This window comes from Pteronotus mesoamericanus, unplaced genomic scaffold (genome assembly GCF_021234165.1).
Source record: "Pteronotus mesoamericanus isolate MK-2021 breed Mesoamerican mustached bat unplaced genomic scaffold, CSHL_Meso_final contig_246, whole genome shotgun sequence".
NCBI classification, from domain to species: domain Eukaryota; kingdom Metazoa; phylum Chordata; class Mammalia; order Chiroptera; family Mormoopidae; genus Pteronotus; species Pteronotus mesoamericanus.
The window spans coordinates 970086-988489 of NW_026555104.1; the positions used below are offsets into that span (position 1 = coordinate 970086).

General features: G+C 36.8%; 1 protein-coding gene, 1 non-coding gene and 1 pseudogene across 12 annotated transcripts in view; 1 reads left to right on the plus strand and 2 right to left on the minus strand.

Moving 5' to 3' along the window:
* Nucleotides 1-18404, minus strand: part of BPTF (bromodomain PHD finger transcription factor) — a 127579-nt gene that overhangs the window by 79225 nt on the left and 29950 nt on the right. For 8 of the 11 annotated variants that reach the window (XM_054573046.1, XM_054573042.1, XM_054573053.1 and 5 more), the window contains exons 3-5: nt 7676-7899; nt 1860-2063; nt 1119-1307 (exon numbers count right to left, since the gene is read on the minus strand). In XM_054573046.1, coding sequence (XP_054429021.1) covers nt 1119-1307; nt 1860-2063; nt 7676-7899 — 617 coding nt within the window. The remainder of the gene's footprint in view (nt 1-1118; nt 1308-1859; nt 2064-7675; nt 7900-18404) is intronic. The other 3 variants (XM_054573052.1, XM_054573049.1, XM_054573047.1) reach the window with 1 other exon arrangement.
* LOC129070370 (U6 spliceosomal RNA) lies at nt 2755-2861 on the minus strand. Its single transcript, XR_008529113.1, has one exon. It is a non-coding gene; the product is annotated as a U6 spliceosomal RNA (small nuclear RNA).
* LOC129070364 (prostaglandin E synthase 3-like) lies at nt 4479-4934 on the plus strand (annotated as a pseudogene).

Sequence of the window (18404 nt, forward strand, 5' to 3'; positions counted from 1 at the left end):
ACTGGTATTTATTTTAAGAGTATGAGATTGGGGTAACAGTTTAAAAAAAAAAAATCAATGTAGGAACCTCTGCTTCCAGTGAAGATGGGAGTAGAGGGACTGAATTTACACTCACCCATGAAAACAACCACAGACAAAATAAGACACCACTTAGCAGAAAATTAACAAAGGAACCCATAGGCTTCACAAATAAAGATATCCCAAAGACCTGTATATACACATATATGTATGCGCATGCACACATGTGCTCGACATCCTTAGTCACAAGGGAACTGCAAGTTTAAACTAGAATAAGATATCCCTACATTCCTACAAAAATGGCTGAAATAAAGGGGACAGAGAAGAGGAAAGAATTATATGAAATTTTTATAATGCATAGAAACAAAATCAATCAAGATTTCCATCAAGGTTATTAACTACAATTCTTGGTTTCTAGTGGAATGACCAGTGTTTATCTTCTTGTTTTGTCCATCTTTCTAATTTGTTGAAAAATACATATAGCTACAATAAAAATTCCTTTTCATTTTTAAAAATTTGCAAAAAAAGAAAGGCACAATGTCATTCTTGGGGTAATGTAACTTATTTTGAGTATAATTTTAACTTTAAAATGCTTAAAATATTAATTAGTAATTACCTTACATTTTTAGGTCAAATATATCTTGCAAAAAATGTTTTATGACAATGGTTTACTATTATGATATGGTTTGAAATGTTAAAATAACTACATAAGCACATGCAAACATAAAATTAATCTGTTAGCACATACAGAACTGGAATGGTCAAATCATTCAACACTGAGCCATTAGTATGTAAGTACTTAAAACCAAAATATGTGCCACTATGGTCTGGTGATAAAATATACAAATAAGTCTATTAGACAAAAACAACTAAATGAACTTTAAAAAAGCATGAAGATTATGATGAGTTCCAAGCACTAACTGCAAGAACACTGTCAAACTCCAAATGTTAGGTGACAATTTAGCAATCAGGGATGGTATTTATGTAAGCAAGCAGCATGAATGAACATATACTTTAAAGTTGTAGGTGACATTCAGCTTTTACTACAAAAGGGAAGGATTCCCCCCATTACAGAGGCATTGATACACTGCCCTCTGTACCTGGTACATCCTGGGGGAGCTCAGATGCCACCTTCTTCTCTGCCATGTTGCTGCTATCATGGGTTTCTGAGAGACACCCCACAGGACTCCTCCCTGCAGAGGGATTAGTCTCTTCTGAAGAAGCATTTGTTGTGTTGTCGCCAAGATTTGCTGACTCAGAGTTACCTTTATCCCCAACTTCTGTTGGCTCTACAGTAAAATGCACAACAAAACTTTAAAAATATCCTTTAAAATTGCTTTAGGACACATGGCCTCATTTAATCAGCTACTAAAAATGAATGGTCACCAAAAATCCTGATTTTATTTGATGGCCATTTTGAAGCTATTAGATTTTGGGCTATTTTTGCAGTAGGTAACCCAAAGAGTATTTAAGGATACTCAACATGTTAAGAACGTTTAAGTAATTAATATGAAAATGAACAAATTTTATCACACATAAAAGTGTATGTTCTGGTATTAAAGTAATGATTTTTCACCAACAAATCTCATAGGGAAATGGCACCTTATTAGGAAGTATAAAGAGAGATATGAGTATAACGTTATAGAAAATCTACCAATATATATAAAACTCACTACAATGATTATGTATGTTACAAAGGAGAAGGGTATCTTATTCTCTTTAGAAATGTAAAATTAAATAGTTGTTTGTATAAAAATGATTCACTTTCATTTTGCAAGTAAAACTGGAGATTTCCTAAATAACACTAATGAAATATTTGTTTAACCAAGTAAATTTTTTACCCTCAGATTTTCCTTGCTCAGGATCATCATCTGGTGTTTTGTCATCATTATCTTTTTCAAGGGACTGGTCTTCAAATTCCTCTCTGTTTTTGTCAGCATCTTTGGAGTTATTTTCAGTTTCACTGTTGTCCTTTTCTATTTCTTCTGGGTTTTTAACAATATCAATCTCTCCTTTTTTTGCTCTTATGGATTCCAAAATTTCTTCTGTAATAAAAACAGATTTAAAAAAAACTTTGTTGCCATATATATCAAATACAATAGTAATACAAATGCCACTTAAGAGTTTCAATTCACATTATTATTAAATGTTAACTATCTGTATGTGGTTCATTCAAGCATTGTTCTGCTGCTTCTTTGTAACTTCTTTCTCTGAGGAAAGAAACATAGTTCACAGTATCTACAATATATCTATTTGGTTAATACTAGTATCCATAGTAGCTTCAGAATCGATACACCGTATACCTCCATGAGAATTTGATTTACCACCTAGAATACACTGTTTGTGAACAAGAAGAAACATTTTTAATGCCATGAACCCATCGTACTTCTTTTTGGATTTTAACATTTCCTTGTTTCTATTTTCTTTCAGTGTTTTCTACCTCCATTTTTGTCAACATTTCTTAAACTGTAGGTATCCAGAATGTTTCCTAGAATTACCCTATAATTAGGGTTGGAAAAACCCTATCAGAATACTGACCTTTCTGGTAAAGTGATTATGTTCGAGCTGGTGGGAGTTAATCCCCGCCCCACCCCGCCCCGCCACTAGTTCATGTAAGAATCTGGAGGCAATGAACATCTAAGATAGCTACAGGAAAATTTCAAATGGAAGTAATTCCAACTGGCGTATTTTCTGTCTTTCTCATCATCCAAGTCATCCCAGGATCCTTTTTCTTTTTTCAATATGGGGCGTTTCACGACTTTGTGCGTCATTCTTGAGCAGGGGCCATGCTCATCTTATCTGGATCCTTCCAATTTTAGTATATGTGCTGCAGAAGCAAGCACCCAGGATCCTTTTCTATACTATTTGTTTGCATCCCTTGACCTATCTAAACATACTATTTTCAGTTCTGATTTACTCTAGCTACATTTACTCATGCTAGGAACACAAAACTTATCGATTGAAGTATCTCAAATCACTCTTTAAAAGCTGTTTTCCCCCAAAACAGCTTCACCCTCATCTTCCACTGCCAGATTTCCCTAACCAAACTGTTGTACATCGTGCCCAACTTCCCAAGATCTATTAAGTTTAGACCATCTAAATTAGATGAAAAGCACAGGCAGAATGACAAGTCTCTGACTTTGTATAAAAGTTCTAATTTCAAATATTCTATCATGTTACCACTCCATTAGGCATACATATATTTTATCAATCTAGATGTGCTTGCTTTAGATTTTAAAAACTATGGCATCCATAGCCATAAGAAATACAAACCAAAAAAGTCAGGGGATGAAAACAACATTAAAGGATGAAAGAAAAAATAATCAGTTTAACACACATTCTATAAACATGTATGTATATTCCATATACTTTGCAAGAATATTTCAAAGCTAAACTGAATTAACATACTAGATTTTTAAACAATCTCTACTTAGAAAAATTTATTACTGGCCCTGGCTGGGTAGCTCAGTTGGTTACAGTGTCATCCTAGCAATGCCAAGGTTGCAGGTTCAATCCCTGGTAGGGCACATACAAGAATCAACCAATGAGTGCATAAATAAGTGGAGCAACAAATCAATGTCTGTCTCTCTCTCAAAATAAAATCAATAAATAATTTTAAATAATTTTTTAGAAGTATTCAAAAAAAAACTCCAAATGAGCAAAATAAAGCATTATAAAACACAATCACCATAAATATATATGATAAAACAAATATAGTAAACCATAGTGTTACACATATATAGTAAATTGTAGAATCTAAATGATGCACATGTAGGTGTTTACTGTATAATTCTTTCAACCTTTCTGTATATTTGAAAATTTTCATATTAGGAAAAAGAAAAAATAAAAATTCCACTCCCAAAAGCAGAATTAAACTCTCCTAAAGTAGACAAATATCTATATAAAAACCACAGGGTTCTAAGTGTAAAAGGATGTGTGCTATTTGAGGGGTTAAAAATGTCAAGTCACTAGGACAGGCTGTGACTCTGAAATTACTGTTATGATACTCAAATTATTCTTGGCTAGTTCAGAACCCCAGGAGTTTCTGCCGTTTTCCTCTCAAAATCCCAAGTTAAAGAACCCCTCTAGAACCCCTCGCCAGTTAAGTCGGTTGTTTAGAACACATCCTCCCCATAAGCCAAGGTTGCACGTTCAATCTCTGGTCAGGGCCCACACAAGAATCAACCAATGAAAGCATAAATAAGTGCAACAACAAATCCATGTTTCTCTCTCTTCCTCTCTTTCTCTCATATACTTCCTCAAATAAATAAAAAAATTGATTTTAGAGAAAGAGATGAAAGTGGGGAAGAGAGAGAAAGAAGGGAGAAAGAGAAACATGGATTAGTTGTTCTACCCATTTATGCATTCACTGCCTTAAGGAAGTGAGAAAAGCCCACTGCCCAGCAGCTGCTGCTGGAGAGTCCCACCCAGCTATTCACCCATCCCCTGCTCCGTTCAGAATGCAGCCTGCCTCTGCAAAGTGCTATAATCAAAGGGACTGTGTCCTTCATTGAATTTTGTATTGAAAACAGTAAAAACGTTGAGGTAAATTTTGAAAAATCCAAATTTACATTTAGTTGTCTTGAAGGAAGTGATAATTTTAAACATTTAAATGAATTTGGTCTTTTTCACTGTATAGATCCAGACGGTTCCAAGCATAAAAGAATAGACAGATCAATTTTATGTTGTTTAGGAAAAGGAAAATCTGACCTGCCATGGCCAAGGTTAACAAAAGAAAGAGCAATGGTTAATTGGCTTAGTGTGAACTTCAGTAATTGGAAATATTAAGATGATTCAGATGAAGACACATCTAATTTTGACTTTCTGAGATGCTGAACAACACAGGTGGTGATGGGGATGTAGATTTACTAAAAGCAGATGGAGCAGATGATGACAATGATGATGAAAAATGCTAGATCTGAAGTAAGGAATATGTCGTCACTGAATTCTGAGAAAGAATAATCACTTCTCTGCAAGATTTCATAATTAGAGAATTCCTGAATTGATAGCTTTAAAGGCAGATGCTGCATTTGTCGCCTTAAACCCATTTTTCAACCTGTTTTCTTAAAGGCTTCACTAAGGTTTGTATGGGGCAATTTTAAGTCAACTAAAGCAATAACCTTATGCATGAACATTTCTCAGACTTCCACGACGCTGTTGAGGCCCTAGGCAATTCATATAGCAGCTGTGACAAAAAACATTTCACTTAAGTCTCCTTTACTTTGTAACATAGATACTGACATGATAGGAAGTTCTTGGATTACAGAAAGGTAACTTAGATTTTAGAACGTGGACTCAAACTGGCTGAAATAAATTGGTTGATACCTTAAACTGGTAACCTGTTGTTCCTCTGGTGTAATTTTTGGGATTGTCCCACTAAAGTTTTATTTTTTCAAAAAAATTTACTTCAAATTATGTATGTAAGTGATCACTAGTCAGTGTTCCAAACGCATCTTAGCTAAAACTAGTTAATGCCCTAACTTAGACAGTTTTTAAAGCCTGTACATTTGGTATTGTTTGACCGTAAAACTTTTACATCTCTTAATATGGAGGATGAAGAAAGGCTGTACAGTTAGACCGAATTTGTATTTGCACTATCAGTATGACAATGAGTGAAAAGAAGTTAATACACTACTGGATTTTTTTTATTTTTATTTTTGATCCAGCTTATACCAGGGCTGAAAACCTCATTTATGCTCATGACAGTAGGGATATTTTTAATGTCTACATTCTTTCTAATAACATGTTGGAAGACCTCAAAAAGAAAACACAGGTGACACTTATTAAACAACATAGAGTGTATCTTGGAGGATTTTTGAAAACGGCAATAATGGTTTTTCTCTGGAAAAAGGAAAGCGAAACTGTGGATTATGAAGGTCAGAGATTTATTTTTCACTGTATAAGTTTTTGTACTATTTAAACTTTTTTTAAAAAACCATATGCACCTGATTATCTTTTAAAAAGCAAAGAATTTTTAAATAGCAAAAAGTTCAGCAACAAAATAAATAAGGTAGTAATTGAAATATAATCCCAAGTATAAAATTAAAATATCAGTGAATCTGTACAGATATAAATAAATGACTATAAATAAATGTAGAACAGTTATGTCTCCTCTTGTGCAGAAAAATCCCAAAAAATTTATGTCGAGGGCTGCTCCCTCAAAGTGGTGGAGCGTGACACCCCACCCCTCAGTGTGGGTTGTGCATAGTGACTTTCTTCCCAAAGGCACAGAATGGGGTGGCAGGAATTATTTTACAATGTTGAAACCTGACAAACATTACCTCAACCAGATAATCAAGGTTAATGGAGTCGGTGGTACATCATGTTGATAGCATGTACTCTTGATAAGATGATGAGAATGGCACTTGACCTTTGTGGTCTTTCTCCCCCGAATCCATAACCCCAGGCTAACTACAAGAAGAACATGAGGCAAACCCATATTGGGGATATTCTGCTAAATGCTTGATCAGTACCCCTCAAACCTGTTAAGCTCATCAAAATAAGGAAAGACTAAGAAACTGTGACAGTGTAGAAGAAACTAAAGAGACAAGATAACGAACTATAATATGGTATCCTAGATGGGATCATGAGATACAAAAAGTGTATTAGATAAAAAGTAAGGAAATCGGACTAAAGCATAGACAAGTCATTATAATGTACTACTGGTTCATTAGCTATGGCAAATGTACCACAGTAACTTAACATGTTAATAATAGAGGAAATCTGGTAGAACTCCCTGTACTGTCCTGTCAACTTTTCTGTAACTCAAATATTATTCTAAGATTAAGTTTTATTTTTTTAAAAAAGCAAAGAGTAAATTCAAAAAGAATACTATTTCTCATAATTAAAAATAGGATTCCCACCCTCGTTGGTGTGGCTCATTGAATTGGGCACTGACCTGTGAACCAATAGGTCGCCAGTTCGATTCCCAGTCAGGGCGCATGCCAGAGTTGCAGGTTAGGTCCCCAGTTGGGGGTATGAGAGAGGCAACCTGTATCTCTTTGCATATTGCCATTTCTCTCCCTCTATTTCTCCCTCTCCCTCTCAGATAGATAGATAAATAGATAGATAGATAAATCTCAAAAAGGTTTAATAAGTTAGCTGAATTAAAGAAACAAATAAGCCCTGGCTGATGGCTCAGCTGGTTGGAGCATCATCCCATATACCAAAAGGTTGTAGGTTCAATTCCCACTCAGGGCACACTCTTTGAGGGAGCAGCCCTTGACATACATTATTTGGGATTTTTCTGCACCAGAGGAGATATAACTGTTCTACATTTATTTATAGTGTAGGTTGTGGGCTCGATCCTGGGTCAGGGCATGTCTAAGAGACAACCAATTGATGTCTCTCCCCCCCCCCATTCCTCTCTCTCTAAATTAATAAACATATCCTCAGGTGAGGATTTAAAAATAAAAAAGAAACAATTTGGGGAATATCAGTAATGACAAGGACGAGATATAAAGCTCTATGAAGTAAGTAGCATCACTAATTTATGTTGAGATGAACATGGTTTTTCCTGGTAAAATGAAATATAGAGATTTCAAGTAAAATATACACACTTGAAATTTTTAATACATTTTCAAATTTTGTAGTGACTTCATTACAAGAGTTTATTTCAAATTTAACAAAAAGTAATATGAGAAAATCTCCCTCTCACCATTAGCTGCCGCCAGAAAGGATCTGTTGCTGCCCCGAGCCTTATTGGTCAAGTCTTCAGTTATGTCCATGTGCCGGTGGATTTCCTCGCGCATTTCTTCCAGAGTTTTACAGAGCTCTGCTTCCCAGTAGTCTTTGTCTAGACAGTCAATTAATTCTGCGAGCTGGACCTTTGTACTATAGTACCAAATTTTCTTTTCATTTTCATTTTCTGTATCTTCTTCTCTGTTTAAAAAAAGTACAAAAACATTTCCTATGTTAGACATAATAGCACTTATCTGAAAACCACCTATCCAGTGAAAGTTAAAGCACATAACACAAAGTTTGTGTACTAAAGCTCAAGAGATTTGCTCACAAGAGATCCCTTCAAGTCTCATTCAAACTCAAGTTTTTCTTATTTTATTTGAGCAACCTCTAATTATTTTGATTTCCTAGCCCACAGCAGTTTAGGATAAAACAATTTATGGATAGTAGTGGGGAGAGGAATTAGTACAGCAGCAAAGAAGTGTATCTAAAAATATGACAGAAACAGGACCTCAAAATTCAGAGCATGTGCATACTTGGTGGAGGGATAGCCTTGGTTTCACTTATATTGACTTTAAGATCATCACTGTAATAATGAGAATTTTAACTTGAAATATTTAAACTCTGTACATTGCAGGTACAAAGCAGGTCCACATTTCAATATAATTTAGAAGCATTTCCATCAAAATGGTGAAAATGGTCTGCTAAATTCTGGTCCTTGAAGGAGTCATCTCAATGGAAAGATAATGTCTCATTGCTCTTCTTTTCACATGGACAAAGCTCAAACTAGAGGAACAGCTTCCTTTCCTGCTTAAATCTCTCCCAAGGTCCCATTCACTTGTAACAGAGGTAGAGACTTCAACAGAGATGGTCACTAACTAAAAACAGGCAAATTAATGTCTAATGTCGAGGACCAGACATAGAGAAACACATGTGAGGGTATTTCTTCTCACATTCAAAAGGAATCCAGGAGTGCGAGTGAGGTATACTTGATGGAAGAGTCGAACTTTCCTGTCTACTCAAAGGCAAACTCATGGAGTTGAAAGCTGGACTTTAAGAAAGATTGAGCTTTAAATGGGCTCAATTTTTAGGTATGTGAACATGGACTTGGACAAGACACAGTCTCTCTGAGCCTCTGAGGCCTTTTGTTTCCCGTAACAGTAACTGTCTTCAGGGCTACTGTAACAATCAAAGGTATAATAATAATGTGCCTGGCATAGTGTCTGGGCACATCATCAGTGATCAATAAATATAAAATATTACTAGTAAGGCAGTAAATAAAAATTTGGCAGAATTCCAGGAATGAATCACTAAGTAATTCTAAAGAAAGAAAGTAAATCAGGGATAAATAAAAGGCTATCAAAACTATCCAAACTTTAAAAGTAAAAAGATTAATAGAGGATTCCCTTACCTAGCTTTGCTCTTTCAAATCAGCATCTCCTGGCATATGAGATTAGTATAGTTCTGTTAGAAGTTTTTTACAGCAATTTCTGGAGATCATTTCTTAAATCTATTCTAGATTTCACTCTATAATGGGTATTTCTACTAACTTATGACTGAGCAATGACAATGTTCTTATATCAGTTTACAACTGTAAGGATGTCAGAGGCCTCTAATAAAAAAAATAATAAACAGTTTTATAAAGGCAATATCAAATCTTATGCAATTGGATTTTTATCTTATGCTTAGAAATAGAACAATTTATGGATAGTAGAGGGGAGAGGAATTAGTACAGTAGCAAAGAAGTATATCTAAAAATATGACACAGAAACAGGACCTCAAAATTCAGAATGTGTGAGTACTTGGTGGAGGACAGTTAGTTAATCTTACAAATAAGCATAAGATAAAAATCCAATTAAGTGACAATATCAAATCAGAAAGTACTAAGTGCACTTTGAGCATGAACATTACATCACCGCCTGATTCTTTTTTAAAAAATAAATGTGGTTTTAAAAAGATTTTATTTATTTATTTATTTTAATTGATGAGAGAGATACCAATTTTTGTTTTACTTATTTATGCATTCCCTGGCTGATTCTTGTATGTGCCCTGACCAGGGATAGAACCTGCAACCTCAGTGTATCAGGACAGCACTGTAACTAACTGAGCAACCTGGCCAGGGCTATTTATTTATTTTCAGAGAGAGGGGAAGGGATGGAGATAGAGAGAAAGAGAAACATTGGTGTGAGAAAGAAGCATCAGTAAGTTGCTTCTCTCACACAACCCTGAATAGGAACTGAACCCACAACCCAGGCATGTGCCTTGACCGGGACTGGAACTAGCGACATTTCACATTGCAGAACGAGCCCAACGAATTGAGCCACACCGAACTGAGCCACACTGGTCAGGGCACTGTCTGATTCTTTATTTTCTAAAATATCACTCTTAAGGATTTCCCCTGCTATAAAGACATTACCTTCCTTCTGTAGCTGTTTGTTTCCTACCCCCCCAGAAATATTCACAAATTTCAATGGAACAAGAAAAACATTCTACATAAAAATGTTTATAGGGTAATTTATAAGCATAAGATATCAACATGAAAATGAGATGTTATGGAAATAAGTTTAATTAAATGGCCATTCTTTCCATTTTTCCAAGCCACTCACAGACTACTGAAAGAGTCCCTAACATCTGACTGATTTAATTCATGCTAAGATCTGCAGAATGTCCATCTTAACAAAGAACACTTGCTTACAATTTTAATTGTAATTTTCATCTTAACAGTGAACTCACTACTTCATATGGTAATCTGCTTTAAACTGGAATTGCTTTTAGAAGGGTTTTCTTTTTTAATGCAATGATGCAAACCTAACACATCCAACAATTAGTCCTGGTGCTGTCCGCTAGAGTTTTCTGAAATCAACCTAACACATCCTTCGCAGTCTTTCAAATCTTTCACAACATCTATAACTTTCACTGTTTTTTTTTCTTTTCAGGACAAATATGCTCAAATATTTTAATACAACATCTTATCCAGAGTCTTCAGTACCCTAATATTCTTCCCCTAAATGTAGTTCGTTGATGTCCCTCTAAAAATGCGACATACAAGGACTACTTATTTTGCTCATCAAAGATTAATACTTAACACTGACAATATTTTTCTTCTTGAAGATACATGTAGAAAGACTCTTTAAAAGCATAAAGCAGCAAAACAGAATGAACAAGAATTGGTAATGTTTTCAAAGAAAACAAACTAAATTTGTTTTAATACTTATGACTTGGGCACATTTACAGTTTTTATTATCAAAACTGTTCTAATTGTAAGAGCGACAACAGCAGCTTTCCTATATAAATGTACATGGATTTGCATGTATATTTGGCTTTGGGGTTTGGTTTCTATGGAAGCTCTGTACACCCAAACCGGCCTGGCATCCCTACAGACACTTATCAGCTCAAGATGCTCACAGGATGGCAGGAAAGGATGGTTGGGATGAAAATCTTTGCGGAAAAATATAGTTAGGAGCAACATACATATGTATATCTACATTTTCAAATCTGTTTGGCTTTCACTATGGCAAGATAAGAGGTTAATGACCACATTAAGCTTTTAGTTTCACTTCTAAACAAACATAAAGAAACAAAGAATAAGGAATACTAGTATATATTGTGTTGAAAAGAATGCCCCCCAAGATTCAGGTCTACCTGAAACCTTAGAATGTGACCTTATTTGGAAATGGTCTTTGTAGACATAATTAGCTATGGATCTTGAGATGAAATCATTTTGGATTTAATATAAGCCCTAAATCCAATTCTGGGTGTCCTTATAAGAAAAGACAACACAAAAAGAAGGTGATATGAAAGTGCAGGCAGAGATTCAATTGATGCTTCTGTCTGTAAGTCAAGAAACTTTAAGGACTGCTAGCAACCACCAGAAGCTAGGAGAGGGGTATGGAACTGAGTCACCTGAGCGCATCGAGAAAACCAATCCTGTGACACTGTGACTGCAGACTTCTAGTCACCAGAACCATGACAGAACAAATTTTTGTTATTTTAATGAACTCAGTTTATGGTAATTAGTTATGGCAGCCCTAGGAAACTAATACAGATTCTGATACTGGGAAACTAAGTGTTATAACAAAATACCTAGAAGTTTGGATATGGCTTTAAATTGAGTAATGAGAAAAAGGCTGGAAGAATGTGAGGCACTTGCTGGAAAGGTATAGGCTGCCTTGAAGAAACAATGGTAGGCAAAGATTAGAATTACAAGGTCTGTCCAGAAGGTATCCATCCATGTAATATGAAAAACAGAGACATTTATTGAAGGAGACACAAGATACAAGAAATACTGTACACAGGACAATGACACCTCAGTCCCGTTCAAAGGAGGCACAATTCTCCCAATCGTCATTAGCTGCCCTGTCATATTTTCCAGAATTTCATCAATAGCTTGAAAGGTGATTTTAGTTTTGGGAGAAGCCAGAAGTCACAGGCCACCAAATCTGGGCTTTTGAGGCCTGGGCCATCTGGGTGATTTGATGTTCCACCAAAAAACTCTGCATGAGAAGAGATGTGTAAGTGGGGACACTGTCGTTATGAGGCTGCCAATCACCAGTTGCCCACGGCTGCAACCTTTTGAATCACTGAATAACTTCCATGGAGGAACATTCAGGCTCAATGCAAAACCTGATGCAGATTTGTTGCTCTACTGGCTCAGTCATTTTGAATGCGATAGCCACATAGTACACATGCGCACTCAATGGCGTCTACCACCCCAACTGACTAGTACAGTGAAGTCGTCATTGTTCACACATGTGCATTCCAGTCCACTCTCCCAGGCTGCCAGGTTACATCGATATTGCGCAAACTGTTCATGTTATATTAACAATGGCTGGACTTTTTCCAGACAGACCTTGTATGCTACCAACAAGTCAGAAAGCTGGGAAGGGCAAGGAAGGGTTCATTCCTAGAGCTTTCAGAGGGAGCATGGCCCCACTAACATCTTTTAGATTTTTAGCCTCCAGAACTGTAAGAATAAACTTCTGCAACCCAGTTTGTGGAACTTTCTTCCAGCAGCCACAGGAAACTAATGCAGCTGGGGATTCTGGAATTAAAGACAAATGAATCAGAATGCCTAAAACTGAACACTTATTCCACCACTTACCAGTCATGTGATGTTCGATAAATTACTTAACCTCTCTTTGCCTCAACTTCTCCAACTGAAAAATGGAGTGACAGTACTTAAACCAAAATGCTGTCAGGAGGGTTGAGTTAAAATATGTAAAGCGTTCAGAACACACCTCATGGGCGTAGTAAGCAGAGTTGCTATTATTTTCCTCATCTTTTGAAATATGGGCTATCTACCTTATGACAAATATTTACAAGTGAGATGTTTAAAAAGAAAAAGGCAGCCCTGGCTGGTATGGCTCAGTGGATTGCGCACCAGCCTATGAACCAAAAGGTCACTGGTTCAGTCCCAGTCAGGGCACATGCCTGGATTGTGGGCCAGGTTCCCGGTTCCTCTTCCTCTTTCTTCCTCCCTCCTCCTCTCTCTGCAAATAAATAAAGAAAAAAGAAAAAGGTAGAAGTGCTTCAGGGCTTCAGGGTACAAAATGGAGAGAGGTTCAGAGAAAGCAAACCCTGGGAAATAACATAAATATGCTGAAACTTGAAGGGTAAATTAGCCAAAATGTTTTTGGGTGTTTTAGTTTGCTTTTATTTATTTATTTTTGGGGTGGTGGAAAGCAAGAGAATTAAATGTACAAAGTTAGGGACCTGTGGACTTTCGGTTAACAGCAAACATAAGTAATTGAAAGACTTTTCAACTTGGGAGAAAAGAAGACCTAATCAGAGTTGCTGTTTAAAAAATCATCCAGCTTTGAATGGGAGAATAGAACTGGGGAACAGGGAGTTATATATAGACCAGCCAGGAGGCCATTAAACTAATCTAACTGAAACGATGTTGGCTTGTATTATGGTAGAGACACTGAGAATGGAGAGAAACTGATGCAATATTTAAGAGGTAATTAAAGGGCATAACAAACAATATAAGCTAAAAGACTATTCTCAGGTTTCTAGCTTGAGCAGCTGGTTGATAGTGATCCCATTTACTAAGATGGGAACACTGAATGAAGGGCAGAGAATGGGAGGGATGTGATGAGTTCCATTTTAGACATGTTAGGAGGTGCCTATTGCTGCTGGACATACAGAACTGGAAATGGGCGGAAGGCTGGTAACAGATGTAGGTTTGATGGCAGCCAAGCCAACAAGTAAATAGGTAGCTTACAGCTAGAATGAGGAGAGGCAAGTAGAAAGCTGTGGACGTTAAAAAGTAAAATTTAGTTTATTTAGCAAATAAAAAAATACAGATTTCTTAAATGCTGTATTCAAGGTAATTTTATTCATAGGGTGACAGGTGAAAGGTCAATTTTTCTGATTTAGCAATTCTTATTTTACTGAAAGTCCCAATTTCAGAGCAAAATATTAATAGGATGAAAGCAATATTTAAGAAAGATTGGCTCTCATATACTGGATTAAAATCAATCACTAAATTGTTTATCCAAAATCTTGGTTCCCGAGGCAGACAAAAAAGAACCTTTCGTTTATTATATGCTTCATTAACCTATACAAAAAACATTTTTAAGTTAGTATTAAGCAAATAAAAGCAATAATGGAATAACTTATTTCTACAAACTACTAGCAATATAATTAAAAATTGTTCACTTTCCCAGACTTTGTTTTAGGTATGCCTTCCTTGAACATGATTCATCACTTTCAACTTCTGGGCTTTCATGGAGCGTGTATACCAAATCATCATATATTGTGAACAGAGCAGTGTACATGACTTCAAAACTTTCGCCAGGAGTACACATATTACCTACCATAAGAGGGCACTTAAACTGAAACTGTCTTTAACTTTAGAAAGATAATCGCTCAGATTTACTCAAATTATTCCCAAGGAATATTTAATTATCACTAACAATGATATTTGAAGTTTCATATTTGACTTTACAAAGAAAACAGTCAAATGTTAAAGGATAAACATATCCTTATTTGTCTGAAATCTTCATTAAATTTAGCATATTTCATTATGCATTTACAAAAGCAATTTGAGGGACTATGATTACATCTTTCAAAACAAAAGAATTTAAATGGATAGTTTTATTGTCGTACATGTAACTTAAAGAATTTTACTGTTCAATTTAGAAAAGCAAACTATTTCATTTCTTCAGTAATGTGGCACAAATCCATCTAGTGGTGCTTCAAAAGGTAACATCTTAAGTCCTCTGATTCATGCAATTTCAAAAGCTTGCACTTATTTAACTATATTCAAAAAACTCCTTTCCTGCTTGCCTGAGTATTGTTTTGTATACTGATACAGATTTATTAGGAAACAAAACATTTTTGGAATGGCACTTAAGTTATTTTATATTTTCTAAAAATGCTTTAGTCTTAAATTTTTAAAGATCTCAGAAATATCCTGCACAGGAGTAACAAAAACCATTACACTATCTTTCTCCCCCCCGTTATAAGCATTGATTTTAATAGCTAAATCAAAGCAAGTTGCAGACTTCTGAAGATGATGGCTTGGAAACTATGCTACAGTATAAAATTAGTTATGGAAAATATTTTTCCAGAAACAGGTTCTGGAAAAAATTCCAGGTGTCACTTTCTAACAGCCAAGTCCTAGGGCAAGTTTAACTTAATTTTTCTGAGCTTCAGTCTCTTCATCTGTAAAACACAGACAGAACAGTACCTACACTATTGGGTTCTTGTGAGAACTAATGAAAAAACATCTCTAAAATGCTTATAACATTGTCAGGCACATAATAAGTGCTCAATAAACGTTGCTGTTGGCTACTGTTACACTAGCCCATCACCAACTTTAAACTAAGGTCTGACATCTCAAAACCAAGGCCTAGACCACTCATTATTTTGAAATGAGCCTTACAGATGTCAGTGCTTACCTGTATGTGGACCTAGCACCTTAGGCCTCTCCCTGTCCCAAAAGTGCAACACAGGAAAGGAAGTGAGAGGCAGTAAGAATGAACATCCAAAGGGTGAAGAAAGGAAGATAAGAGAGGGAAGCATAGGAATGGTAGAAGAGGAGCATAGAATAAATTTCACTTACTTCCTAATGTGTTCACAGCAATCCTAATGACTCTGAGTCCTTTGGGGGAGGGCATTTGAGACTCAGTGAACATGGCCTACTACTTGCTGTCTGTCTATAAAGACAGTGTCACTGACTTCATTTAAAATGAAATACAGAATTAAACTTCAACCCAAAATATGGTTACAGTTACCTCATCTTTGCCAACAAAGGTTTCCATGCCACCACCTCCATAACAAGATGTCAAAAAAAAAAAGAGAGAGAGAGAGAGAGAGAGGCATAATAAACACCTTGACCAGGTATCTGGGAGGTGAGAGGCAAGAAAAAAAATTACACAAATTTCCAAAAATAACTGATCCAAACCAACTGTATATAAAATTTTACTGTTTTTCATATCAGTTTCTGGATTAAGGTAATAGGAATCCACACATCTCATTTTGCTGCCTCCTAAAACCCTCTTAAACTGCTTAACAAATATTTTTAAAGACAAAGTTCAAGGATAAAGAAAATAGGGAGAGGCAAAAAATTTTTGGAAGTAGAAAAGCAAATGGACAAGTGATAACCACCTTAGCAGAGCCAAGAAAGCCCAAGCCTCAGACCAAAAGGGTGCAGCTGAGAACCAACAATAACTCTCCTTAAAAGGCATTAGCCCTGGCTAGTGTGGCTCAGCAGATTGAGTGCCAGCCTGCAAACCAAAGGGTCACAGGTTCGATTCCCAATCAGGACACATGCCTGGGTTGTGGGCCAGGTCCCCCGGCTGGGGCGTGAGAGAGGCAACTGATCTATCTCTCTCGCACATCGGTGTTTTTCGCTCCTTCTCCTTCTCCTTCCCTGCTCCGCTCTCTAAACATAAATAAATAAAATCTCTTTTTAAAAAAAAAAACCCAGAGTACTGAAGCCCTGATTGGTGTGTTTCAGTGGGTTGAGCATCAGCCTGCGAACTGAAAGGTCACCAGTTCGATTTCCAGCCAGTGCACATGCCTGGGTTGTGGGTCAGGCACTCGGTTGGGAAGTTTGCGAGAGGCAGCAGATCAATGTTTCTCTCACACATCAATGTTTCTCTCTCTCCTTTTTCCTCCCTCTCCCTCTCTCTAAAAGATAAGTAAAATCTTTAAAATAAATAATTTTTTTAAGGTACTGAAAAATAAGGAAGGAGGTATATACAGCAGAGGACTGCCTGAGTGCTGTTTAAGGAGCAGATCCTTAAACCACCTATCCTCTGCAGTCCACCAAAAGCTTAGTGTCTAAAGGTTAAACAGGTTCTCTGGACCAGGCTCAGGTGTGAACAAGGGGAATGCATAGAAAATCAAGGCCACTGAGTGGCTATGCACACAGTAAATGTTGTATGCATGTGAAGTACAGCCCGCTTCCACCACTCAGCCAGCCAGACCCTCGTGCTCCAAGCAGAACACCAAGAAAGGACCTATCTGGGCCATCTGACCAGCTCAAGAAGAAGGAATAGAGACAGTGACATCAGGGATTCCCAATAAAATAGAATAGGAAAATAACCCAACAGTAAAGCTTCTAATTGGTAAGGACTGCCTACTTGCTCAGAGCTTCCAATCACTCGTATAGTCCCACAGTGTTAATCAGGAGCAAAAAATTAAGGCTTAATAGACATCAGAGGATGGAAGAGACCAAAACAAACATCAAAGGACTTAACTACCAGATTGAAAGTGGCCACCAAATACCCAATGCATTAAGAGAGACCAACAGAACATCACTCTAATAAAACTACAGAACACTGGAGGCAATGATTCTGTAAGCTTCCAGATATGTCCCAACTAGTCACATACAAACAATCAATGAACAGATTCAAATTTCTCAACAGCAGTGCAGCAACAAAATAACTGCAAAAAATTCTGAAGATCTCTGCTTACTCTGTACCATGTTTATAAACTAAGGGTGAGCATGGCTAAGATACTTATCTCTACCTGGTTTGGCCCAACCACATACAGATGAAGATCCTGCTCTCTTCATGCCCTGCTCTGACATTCTTTTCATCCCGCCACAGATTTCCTAATTTAACCTAATTCAACCTAATTCTGAGAACTGGAGGAAGGCTTTGAAAACTTACAGGGGTGTCTAACCCACAGCCTGTGGGCTGCATGAGGCCCAGGATGGCTATGAATACTGCCCAACACAAAATCGTAAATTTACTTAAAACCTTTTTTTTTTTTGCTTAACAGTTTTCATTAGTATTTGTGTATTTAAGGTGTGGCCTAAGACAACGCTTCTTCTTCCAGTGTGGCCCAGAGACACCAAAATGTTGGACACCCTGTTAGAAGCTAAAAATACAAAGTAGCCCACTCCCTCTGACCGAATTTCCACAGGATGTCCAAAACCAAATCCACACTACAACCCTGCCTAGTACCTCGACTGTGGTAAACCCTCTGCTTTCCCAGATAGCCTCCTGCCCGTCCCGCTGACCTGCCTGGGAGAGCCTCTTGAGGACCCTCTGGAAAGCAGAAGCCAGACTGTGACCATGGGCCTGCTGGGCCTACCTTATGGGAGGCTGTGGCCACTAATGGCAGAACTGATCTTTCCTTAGACAGTTGGTTTGTTCTTGCTGTTCCATTTATATACAGACGTAGTAAAACTAAAAAGAGAAGCAAGGAAACTCTAATGAGGGTGAAGATCACCTCAGGGCGGGCTGAGG